Source organism: Cydia amplana, chromosome 18, assembly GCF_948474715.1.
Source record: "Cydia amplana chromosome 18, ilCydAmpl1.1, whole genome shotgun sequence".
Taxonomy (NCBI): domain Eukaryota; kingdom Metazoa; phylum Arthropoda; class Insecta; order Lepidoptera; family Tortricidae; genus Cydia; species Cydia amplana.
The window spans coordinates 4,140,509-4,153,073 of record NC_086086.1 but is presented as its reverse complement, the minus strand read 5'-3'; the positions used below and the strand labels follow the sequence as shown (position 1 = coordinate 4,153,073).

Below are 12,565 nucleotides of genomic sequence, written 5' to 3'. Positions count from 1 at the left end.
TAGGTTTCAGGGAGTGCAGAATTCGAAAATGATGACCATTTTGGAATCCAAAATGTCTACCGTGCACTTTGACATAAAAGTCGTCATGGGTGTCGTTTTATAGGTTTTAGGGAGTGCAGAATTCGAAAATGATGACCATTTTGGAATCAAACATGTCTGCCGTGCACTTTGACATAAAAGTCGTCATGGGTGTCGTTTTATAGGTTTCAGGGAGTGCAGAATTCGAAAATGATAACAGTTTTGGAATCCAACATGTCTGCCGTGCACTTTGACATAAAAGTCGTCATGGGTGTCGTTTTATAGGTTTCAGGGCGTGCAGAATTCGAAAATGATGACAGTTTTGGAATCCAACATGTCTGCCGTGTACTTTGACATAAAAGTCGTCATGGGTGTGGTTTTATAGATTTCAGGGAGTGCAGAATGAGTGTAGAAGTGCACGGCATACATGTTGGATTCCAAAACTGTCATCATTTTCGAATTCTGCACTCCCATAAACCTATAAAACGACACCCATGACGACTTTTATGTCAAAGTGCATGGCAGACATTTTGGATTCCAAAATGGTCATCACTTTCGAATTCTACACTCCCTAAAACCTATAAAACGACACCCATGACGACTTTTATGTCAAAGTGCACGGCAGACATGTTGGATTCCAAAACTGTCATCATTCTCGAAACCGGCACTCCCCAAAACCGATAAATCTACACCCATCTCGACTTTTATGACAAAGTGTTTGGCTGCCATCTGCACTGCACGCAAGGCTTTTTTAGGGTTCCGTAGCCAAATAGCAAAAAACGGAACCCTTTTGGATTCGTCATGTCTGTCTGTCTGTCCGTCTGTCCGTCTGTCTGTCCGTCCGTATGTCACAGCCACTTTATTCCGAAACTATAAGAATTATACTGTTGAAACTTGGTAAGTAGATGTATTCTGTGAACCGCATTAAGATTTTTACACAAAAATAGAAAAAAAAAAAATTTTGGGGTTCCCCATACTTAGAACTAAAACTCAAAAAAAATTTTTTCATCAAACCCATACGTGGGGTATCTATGGATAGGTCTTCAAAAATGATATTGAGGTTTCTAATATCATTTTTTTCTAAACTGAATAGTTTGCGCGAGAGACACTTCCAAAGTGGTAAAATGTGTGTCCCCCCCCCCTGTAACTTCTAAAATAAGAGAATGATAAAACTAAAAAAAATATATGATGTACATTAACATGCAAACTTCCACCGAAAATTGGTTTGAACGAGATCTAGTAAGTAGTTTTTTTTTAATACGTCATAAATCCCCTAAATACGGAACCCTTCATGGGCGAGTCCGACTCGCACTTGGCCGCTTTTTTTACGTACAATAATGACCCACTGTCAACTTTCAATCGAGATTTAATCGAAAATTTATTCGATTAATATGCAGATTAATTCAATTTCAATCGTATGTTAGGTCGACTAAATTAATCGCGATTAAATTAATCGCGATTAAAATTTGACGATTAACTTTTTTATTCGAATAATTATTCGAATAAAAAGTTAATCGATGAATGCCCAACTCTGTTAAAGTAAGCAATATTTTTCTTGCTTTGGTAATTTTCATGTTTAATTTTTAACAAGCAGAAACGTCTGCGAACGATGCTATTACTATTAAGCTTAGAAGTCTCACCCAAGAGTGCACCCAAGACAGTAATTTTACACTTTTAAATTAATTTTCATGTTAATTTTTGTATAATATATTTTAATTTAAAACATGTCAGTTTTCATTTCAGAGTAACAAAATCTATAAAAGCTATAATAACATAGATAAAGAAGTAAAGTCATTCGGTCATTGAAGATGCAAAACTTTATCGGGGTTTTCACTGCCATATTTATTATGACGCTTCAACAGCCGCTTTAGACATATTATTTAATTCTACAAGTGGACTCCTTAAATTGGTTTCCTCATACTGAAGGTCGTGAGAGGTCGGGGTCGAGGAGTAAGCACATACCTACATTGGAAACGCCATACGAAATGCGACTTGCACGCCGTTTCGTTTATACAAATGATGGCAAAAGCAACTTTGTATGGAACTTGGTACTATAGCAGACAGTATTAATATACTGACTGGCCGACTGATAGTAATGATATAGCGGTTTTACCTGCTGGAATTTATACACATTTATATACACTAACTTAATAATTAAATGTACTTATACAAATAGTCACATTGTATAAAAATATATACAGATCATGAGATCTGATGAGTGTTTCTGTTTGTAATGCGTCGGCTCACATTGGCAGCACTGATATATGACATACTTTAATATCTAGGCATATATAGAACCGTAATAAATTCTAGGAGTTTAGTGAGGAGTTGAGGACTTAAAGCTATTAAGTAGGTACTTTAAGGGCTTTGTTATATCTACCTTTTTGTCCGACACTTTCTGTCATCTTGCTAAGTGGGACAGGGAAACAACTTATAGGTATACCTATAGTTTTCTCTGTTCCTCAGCAGAAAGTGTCCTCAAAAATATAGTCGCACCTAACACGGGCTGAAAATAAGTACCTTATTTAATGGGTGCATGTCTATTAGTCACGAAATATTCTACTAAACTAGGTGCCATAAAGTTCAGTGACAGACAGACCAGTGCTTAATTTCAGATGTAATTATTCGGGGACCAAACTTAGGTATAAGTATAAATTAATAGCCAACGCCGACGACGCTCTAACCACTAAATTAAATACGCAGGCGTTCAGCCGGCATATTGACGCACGATCTTGGCCCACTCCGCGGGGAAGTTGCGCTGCACGTAGGACAGCGTGCGCTGTATCTGCTTGGTCTCCTGCGGCGAGCACTGCGGGCAGGCGCCGCGCAGCACCAGCGGGGCCAGCGCTGGAAACAACAAGTAAGAGGTTTAGGAACAAAAATACATTGCTAACTTATTAGGTCAAAATCATAATCAAATCATAGTCCTAGTAAGGTAATTCGATGCTAGTTGAAGTCTAGTTGGGTTGTATTTTTTCACCACACCAGCTCGGAAAGGCTTACTTTGCACTTCAAAAAAAACTTCGGGTTGGCGTGGTGAAAAATTTTGTGTTTCACTGGGGGGCAAATTTTGTTTAACCCTCGTACTTTGAAACCCTCGCAACGCTCAAGATTCCATTTTTCGGATTTTGGAATCATTCGCTTGCTCGGGTATCAATATTAGCACGAGCAGTTAAACGCCCGTCCGGAAAACGCGCCTGTGTGACGAAACTTGACTAAAGTAACTTACTTTTGAGCCTCTTCCCGATGGGGTCGCAGGGCGCCTCGCCGAGCGCGCACTTGAGCTGCCGCTGCCGCTGGATGAATGGTTTGGTTATTATTGAGGGATCCGAACGCTTCGTGTCACCTCCTTTGCCAGTGACTGACTTAACCTGACTAAAGTAACTTACTTTTGAGCCTCTTCCCGATGGGGTCGCAGGGCGCATCGCCGAGCGCGCACTTGAGCTGCCGCTGAATGAAGCGCTTGAGCGCGTCTTCAAGCGCGGTGTCGGACACCGGCGGTGCACCTACGCCCATAGCCAACATGCTCGCCAGAACAAAGTGTCAATTTACTTACTTTTGAGCCTTTTCCCGATGGGGTCGCAGGGCGCCTCGCCGAGCGCGCACTTGAGCTGCCGCTGAATGAAGCGCTTGTCGTTGAGCGCGTCTTCGAGCGCGGTGTCGGACACAGGCGGCCGCGCCTGCGCGCACACGCACGCCACCACGCTCGCGACAACCAAGAGTGATAGTTTCATCTGAAACACAACAATGTGGACTTTAAATGCTGAACTAACGAATGTGAAGAATCAAATACCTGTTTAGGACGAGTACGACTAAGAAAGTTGAACAAAATTGTATATTTAATACGTAATATCTTCTTGTCCGGATATCTCTATAAACGACCTTAAACGTGTATTTATAAAGGAAATATTCGCCCCAAGTGGTCTCCCGGAGCTGCAAGTTCGAGTTTCGTCTTCTCGCCCAGTATCCAGGCAGACGAGCTGGGCAAATCGATCGATTTGATCAGGAAAATAATTGGCGCCAATCTCATCCAGCGTCCACACGTACACAATTTAATCACCAATTTGCATTTCATCTTCGACAATTGGCATTTTTGTGTCCGCACCTGCTGATTTGATCGGGCAATTTCATCAGATTGGCGAAAAATTCTCTCGTCTGGACTCCACTTTAAGCTTAGCACAAGAGGGGCGCGATAGTATCTCGCCTGCGAGATAGAGACTACCCGTCTTTTTCTAACTGTATTAATTAAAGAGGGACCACTGCTGTGCTAGACTGCTAGCCCGGCAGACCTTGTTAAGTTTTTTATTAGATATTTTGCTAGTACATAATATATTGCTGCATATGTCTGTGTGAGCTTACACTAAAAGAAATTTTTGCATATCTAACAGTCACAAAGCAATTTGTTAATACATTACATACTTCACAAAAATTAGACTTGCGAACTAAGTGACCTGTTACAAAATCGGTTTTAGGATATTAGGCAAAATGTATTTCTTTAAATACTATTACCTACCTACTTAAAGTTCAGTATTTTTTTTAATTATGCAAGTACTCAATGAGATCGGCGGATTTTGGTCCGCTCGCTTCTATTGTTTATTAAGTAGGTAAATTGATGTATGACGAATCTAAAATAACCTTGTTCCACTACAAACCTTGCGTCATTTAGAAAACTGTAAGTGACCGCAACAATAATGCTTTTTAACAATGTAAAGCGCAATCGAATCTGTCCTCAGTCTTAATTCCGAACTGCTTAAATCAGGGACATTTTCACTCAGCCGCCAAAACTGACCGGAAACTTGTCACTAACTCGCCATAATACCTACAATTCCGCGGACAACAAGAGCAAGCAGCACATAATTTCGTTGTTATTTTCTTTCGGACTTCTAGTATAAGGCCTCTACAGACCTTGCAACGAATGGCATGCGATTTTAGATAATCGCTGGTTAAGTAGGAGCAACGAATTCAATCGATCGATCAAATACCGCAATGTATTGCAAATCGCATTTTTTCGATTATCCATGACGTTTGGACTGTTTGGAGGCCTAATGTTGCATTAGTTAGAGCAGCGGTCGGCAACCATTTAGCAGCCAAGGGCCACATCAGCCACATGTTAGTTAACGAAGTTGACGCGGGCCGCATTTTGTTAATATTTATGACTTTATCAGACATTGTCGTTTGTCAATATTACATACAAAATAGCCAGGTAGGCTGGCGGGCCGCAAGTGACAGGTTCACGGGCCGCATGCGGCCCCCGCGGGCCGCAGGTTGCCGACCGCTGAGTTAGGGAATCGAGTTTTATTCACTACTACTTAAACTTGAATTTAGTGTCAAATTTAAAATAACTGGCCTGGGGGCGTACCGCGAAAACCGAAATTCGGAAATTGCATGGGCCACTAGTTGCCTGAAATAAAGATTTCATTCATACATTCATTATTTTACTCCAATGAAGGCGTATTTAGAGTGACAGAGAAAGATATATGCCCGCAATTTGCGAACTTCGATATTCGCGGTTATAGCCCTGGTCTGGTCCCTGGCCGCTTCAAAACGTGAGCGTTTTATATGTAAAAGCGGCGCGCCCCGCTCACGCCCCGCCCGGAAAACGCGCCTGTGTGACGGAACCTTTACTCTAATATGTGATACAATGTTACCTCACACGCTAGTTAGGTTCCCATTCAGTTACGCCAGAAGGTAGCAATACCGTGTCGTTTCATTACCTTTCAATAATAGGTTAGCACTGCGCCAATTCCCGCGCTTTCACTTCATACCCGCCTTTCTGAACCGTATCGTATACCGCTTCCTGTAAACTTATTGTTTAATCCTCGTATCAATTTCCGATTGTTTATGGCCCACGTAAATTCAACTACGATGATAAATGTAAACACGACGTAAACGTGATGGTAAACGGTGATTCCATATCATAATCACATACATTTTGGTCCCAGCTGTCGTGTATATAAAATCGTGTCGTTACCGTGGATGAACTTGGGATGAACACGATAAGAGAAATAAATGCGAAACTATTACGCTTTCCAACTTTCGGAAGCAGAAGATATATTACCTATTACATTACATTATGTATTAAAATGTACATTGTAGACATTGCCCTGTGGTAGAGTCTGTTCGAAAAGAGTAGTGGAATGTAGGTAAGTATACTTAGGGCCCCATACATTCCACGACTCTTCTTTTTCCGCACAGACTCTATATGGGTGATATGACAGACACGTTTAGGGGGTAAGTACAGTCAGCTGCAGAGATAGTTGACCCCTGCAAACAAGTTTCTATGAGGGGGGGTCAGTTATCTCTGCAGCTGACTGTACCTAGTTGCGCAGTGGTTTTCTTGTAAAACATATCTTTGTTTGGGAGTTGGGATGTCTTTCAGTTTCTCTTTACTTAGACTTCGTCAAACTTTACACCTTCGGCAGGCCAGGCAAACCAATAATATCAATTAAATATTGGACATTTATTTAGTAACAATTGCACAGTGATTACCTTACGGAGATCGCGAGTGACTAAACTAAACTGAGCATCTACGGTCGGCATTGTACCACACAAATGGCATGGTACGTGCACAGAATTTTAATCTGTGGAGTAATCAAAGTCGCCTAATATACAGGCTGTGGCCGCTAACAGGGATGGTAAAATAAATCGTGAATTATGAAGTTAAATCTCCTTATCTATCTAATGTTAGAGTTAATTCCTGTTGCATTACGGCCATAGCTCAAAAAGCTTATGAGTATCAACTAATAACTAATTATTGCCTTGAATTGAAAAGAAACTTAGAATACCTATAGGAGAAGATAGACCAGGTATGTATGTCACATGTGACATAATACCCATTACCCACAGTGATTCATCAATGCTTATGATTGACAATAGCCACGATGTTGTGATGTCACAGGTCCTTCGGAAAGTAATCATAATTTTAAAACCGCAGACGTCGATATTCACTCAATGCCTACAAAAATATTATTCCCATGCTTTGTTCGCATAAAAACCAATGACTTTGTAGACATCGGGCATTTATCGAGTCGATAAGAGGCTCAAATTTGCTCAAGTTACGACCACATGCTGTATAGTCATAGCCAATGCCCAATGTGCCCAATGTCTACAAAGGTTTTTATGCGAACAAAGGATGGGAATAATATTTTTGTAGACATTGACTGGGTGATTCATTCACGACCGAACAAGTCTAACCGGTTGTGAATCGCGAAGATTTAAGTAAACTGTCACTTGTCTTTTCGAGATGCATTGTGGGTGTATGTAAAGCTCATTCAGTTGTTTATCGTATCGTATACAAACTTGCCAAATTCCAAATTCAAACTTATTTTCTGATGGATGGCTATTCAATTTTCGTTTTTGCCCGATCCGATCCGATGTTGGATGTCGGATACGACACAAATAAGTAGGGAAACTTAAAAAGTGTTTTTATCTTTGTTTATTATTTTAACAAATGTGTATTGTTTAAAAGAAAGCTTGTAAAAATAAAAGGAGTTGAAGCCATGGGGCCCTATCTTAGCAGCTGTTTTGTCCAAAGGTCTCTCAACATGCAATCGACATGCAATATCGCATCGGACTATGTCGAAACGCACTTAAAATAGGTTTGAGTTGCATCAAAGCAATGTAAAAATATTATACTCGTATGTATGTGACTTTGGTGCCGTCAAAAAAAATTGGCGACAATCTCATTTAGCGTCCACACGTACACAATTTATTCACCAATTTGAGATTTATGGTGAGATTCGAGCGCACGAAATAAAATAGAAATTCCCTAAACGCTAAGCGTCGAAAATTGGCATTCTTGCATCCGCATCTTCATTTGATCGGTCAAAATCTTTAAATTGAATCAAATGAGATCGGCGAGCGAAGTTCATTTTCGCGTTCACACCACCTGATTTGATCAGGCAATTTACATACTCAGATTGGGCGAAAATTGTCTGGACTGGCCTTTATACTGGTTTACGAGACCTATTAAAATGGACAGCAGTTACTGTAACCAATTGCGCGGAAAAGTGTTATTGTAATGAAAACAATGTTACCTGTTACAAACCGGGTCACAAGTGCCCGAATCCTCGGTTCACTGAAAGATTTACATGTGAAAAGAGAAACGGAAGATGGGGCCTGGGTTTTCAAACTTTACAAAAATTAAAAGATTTTACACGCATCTCACGAGATCATACTTAAATAAAGTCATGTCTGAGGTGCGGGGACGTAAAAGAAATAGTTATACTATAATGTAATGTAATGTAGAGTGTTCGAAGTGTGTATTAGGTATTACCTATAGGTAAATATGTATCTTAATCACTGCTTTTCCATAGTGTAGAATAAAGAAAATTAGTCCCGATCAGATTGCGGGAAGTCATGTAACAAAATCTTAAATGAGCAGTTCTCCTTGACCCAGCTCAGTACTCGGTTGGTGCCGGATTCGCGCGTAATAACCATTAGACTTAAAACGCAAAGAAAATTTAACTCTGTAAATTTTCTTCATGGTTTTACCACAGTTTTACCTTCATCCGAGTTACCTTCGGCTTGAGCGGCCACTGGGCAGCCTTGAGTTTAAACTGCATCCTTTTTGTCATGCATAAAATTATGGCAAAGAAGCAACAACGGTGCCACGAATAACTCTGATTTAAGTATTCCGCGGACTCATGCCATTTAGTCGTTATCTGGGCGTTTTTTTTTTGTTGTCCCGTTTTTTACCCTTTGGGCACGGAACCCTAAAAACTAGGCAGTCGAAGGATGAATACGCAGATGGGCGTTTTTTTTGTTGTTGTCCCCTACACTTTTTTTTTCAAATTTGGGATTTTTTATGTTATTTCTACTCAGAATCACGAGCTCTGTCTATCCTAATAGGAGAAAAAAAGTGTCCCAAAATTTCCATGACATTTTTCGATCTTTCCATTCCGCGACCGCCATACAAAGTCTATGAAAAATGGTGACGTAATGGAAATAAAAACCTTAGAACACTTTTTTTCTCCTATTAGGATAGAAAGAGCTCGTGATTCTGAGTAGAAATAACATAAAAAATCCCAAATTTGAAAAAAAAAGTGTAGGGGACAACAAAAAAAAACGCCCATCTGCGTATTTATCCTTCGACTACCTAGTTTTTAGGGTTCCGTGCCCAAAGGGTAAAAAACGGGACCCTATTACTAAGACTTCGCTGTCCGTCCGTCCGTCCGTCCGTCTGTCACCAGGCTGTATCTCATGAACCGCGATAGCTAGACAGTTGAAATTTTCACAAATGATGTATCTCTGTTGCCGCTATAACAAGAAATACTAAAAATAAAATAAAATAAATATTTAAGGGGGGCTCCCATACAACAAATTTTTTGCTCTAGTTTTTGTTGATGGTGCGGTACCCTTCGTGCGCGAGTCCGACTCGCACTTGGCCGGTTTTTAGGGTTCCGTAGCCAAATGGCAAAAAACGGAACCCTTATAGATTCGTTATGTCTGTCTGTCTGTCCGTCTGTCTGTCCGTCTGTCTGTCCGTCCGTATGTCACAGTCACTTTTCTCCGAAACTATAAGAACTATACCGTTGAAACTTGGTAAGTAGATGTATTCTGTGAACCGCATTAAGATTTTCACACAAAAATAGAAAAAAAACAATAAATTTTTGGGGTTCCCCATACTTCGAACTGAAACTCAAAAAATTTTTTTTCATCAAACCCATACGTGTGGGGTATCTATGGATAGGTCTTCAAAAATGATATTGAGGTTTCTAATATCATTTTTTTCTAAACTGAATAGTTTGCGCGAGAGACACTTCCAAAGTGGTAAAATGTGTGTCCCCCCCCCCCCGTAACTTCTAAAATAAGAGAATGATAAAACTAAAAAAAATATATGATGTACATTACCATGTAAACTTCCACCGAAAATTGGTTTGAACGAGATCTAGTAAGTAGTTTTTTTTTATACGTCATAAATCGCCTAAATACGGAACCCTTCATGGGCGAGTCCGACTCGCACTTGGCCGCTTTTTTTAAATGTTTTTTTTTCTAAGTTATTATAAGTACGAACGTGTCACAGAAGCGGTAATTAATTTTGATGATGATCATAGATTATTAATATGTATAGGTAATACAATACTTAATTAATAATTATTCAGCATTTTAGAGCTATTATATTCTTAGATAGCTGCCTCCCTCCTGGAGCTCAAATTTTTCATACAATGTATGACCATCTCTGGCCTCTGCCCCCCTCTAGTACGCTTGTAACCCTTTATAGGCGTATATGAAATGGAATCACATAAAATGAAGATTAATCTAAAATAGATTATCCAAGGATAAGATTTTGGGATTAAGCAGTCCAGGAACTCCAGGATTTAGAGCCACCCAAGAGTTCTTTATTATCTAAGATTATGTAGATCCTATCCTGTGATAATACGTATGATTACTTAAAATATTATCTACCTAATATAAGGTGTAGATACTTAAACTTAACTGAGTCATTGTAAGCAAAAATTGTCCCCTTTCGTACGCTTCTTCTTAGAAAGCGGGACCATATATTATAGGGATGATAAGTAGTAATAATTTAACACACCCACGTTTTGGTACCCACCATTTTTTAAATGCTGTTAATATAGATAATTCAATCTAACTTCGTAACCCAGGCGTACCTAAGTGGGTATGATGGGCGTTCATCAGTGTAAAAATTGCTATTTTATTATAAACTTTAAAAAAACATCACCTGGACGTTTACTTAGCTAGGTTAGTTAGATTAGAGACCATTCTGAAAATTCGACAACTTTTGAAAAACTCTTTCCGATAAATAAAAATTTGGAAAACATCGGACAAAGATTGTATCGGATTATGCATTTAATGGTTAGGTAACCTTTAGCAACACTAATCGTAAGGCCTACTTCTATGTATAATCAGCAAAATTGTTAGCTTTAGCACCCCTGCTTATAAAAATGTATTCATATAAAGACTTTTGAGATTAAGAAAATTAAAATATTTACTTGTGATCGTTTGAGCTTCCACTAATATTAATGATCGGTTATATGGGATTACGTGGACGAGGTTATCGTGATTAGTGATTGGTGCGTTACGGACGCCGGTCTATTGGCGATGGTGTTGCGTCAACAGTGGGAAACAATCCTAAATATTAAATAACACTTACTGCAGTTACCGATCCGGGTCACTACGCTAAAGTGGAACAGGCTGGACACTATCGGTGTGCTAAATGTGTAGGTACTTTACTTAACATGGTTTAGAAAACAAATGAACAATGATAGATTACGCCTTTGTCTTATTAGCCGGCTTTGCTAAACATCTAGAGTGATTAACTGATTAAAATGTAGAGACCGTAGATAGATTTTCTGTACCGTATCTTTATGTGTGACTTACCGCGGTGGAAACTCTTTAATCATATTTTTCGGTTTTTCCTTACATTTTCTGGTCTTCTTGACTAGACGCAACATTGAACGTATTTTTATGCAGAACGAAGTAAGTACCTAAATGTTTTATTATTTTATTTTAGCCGATAATATTTTCAATATTTGAAGGAGACGTGTTAATAAATTACTTTGTATATATATTTGGTATATTTTTTAGGCATTTGAAGCATTCACCTTGGAAAAAAACTATATGTAACGAATACAACACATATTATTTGATATAAAGTAATTATCATTTTATAATTATATCTTGCACGCACAACGATGCGCTAAAAATATATACATATACTTAGGTAACACACTATATTATGGTTCAATGAATATGATTGTGTCATTGCTATTTACGAATTCCGATTTGCTAAATATTATTGCAAATGAGTAGGTACATCCAGCAATTCACAATTAGATTTTTTGTCGGCACGTTTCATTAAAACAGATAGAACCCTAAAAATAAAATTAAATGTTCGACAAAATTGGTCACTTTTAAGTTTTCACACCGCGTTCGTGCAGTCCAGTTCTGCGAAAAGCATGTCAAGTTTTCCTAAGGCCGTAAAGCAAAACCACAAAACTTAACGCAAATTGCACGTAAGTACACAAACACCGTTTTGAGCGCCTACTGTTGTCCTTCGCGATTTCAAAACGGGTCGCGGGAAATCGGAGAGAAAATGCAATATGCAACTTACCTGCATTTTACTTGCTGGTACCACTTTTACTTTCAACTGTTACAACCGGGTCACAAGCGGCTGCGGCAGCGACTGGTAGGAGAATGCTTCGGCGTATGGTGCCGTAACCTCTTACTTAACTGATCCCCTCTCTGGCTTGCTTAACCGCGAGTGCACGCTCAATGAAACATGATGTTTAAGGGTTTATTTTTATTTACAAAATGACGTACAAAATTGGTAGACTTTTTGTAAATAAGGCCCTAATTCGTATTGTTTTTTTAAAGCAGATTCAGGTACTGTGTCACTATAGTTACCCGTATAAAATGTCATAAATAAAGTAGGTATGTTTACTTTATACTTTTGCACCACTCCTTTTTGTAATGAGTCAAAAAAATGTAAACATATCTTTGACATGACCTGTACTGTTTTTTGTAACTCAATGGCATGTTAACGAATTAAGGACATCTACGTACAAAAATTAACCCCAACCTT

The 12,565-nt window shown here is 39.0% G+C and overlaps 1 protein-coding gene across 2 annotated transcripts; it reads right to left on the bottom strand.

Moving 5' to 3' along the window:
* Positions 1–2,673: 2,673 nt before the first annotated feature.
* Positions 2,674–12,336, bottom strand: LOC134656657 (ejaculatory bulb-specific protein 3). 2 transcript variants are annotated; one of them, XM_063512220.1, is made up of 3 exons: positions 12,095–12,336; positions 3,575–3,752; positions 2,674–2,865 (listed from the first exon to the last, which is right to left on the bottom strand). In XM_063512220.1, exons 1-3 carry the CDS (start codon positions 12,098–12,100, stop codon positions 2,726–2,728), a joined length of 324 nt encoding a protein of 107 aa, XP_063368290.1. In that variant the 5' UTR covers positions 12,101–12,336; the 3' UTR covers positions 2,674–2,725. The 2 variants fall into 2 exon arrangements, 1 of the variants encoding a protein (XP_063368290.1); XR_010097526.1 differs by lacking the exons at positions 3,575–3,752; positions 12,095–12,336 and adding an exon at positions 3,248–3,311 and having other exon boundaries at positions 2,725–2,865.
* Positions 12,337–12,565: the final 229 nt, after the last annotated feature.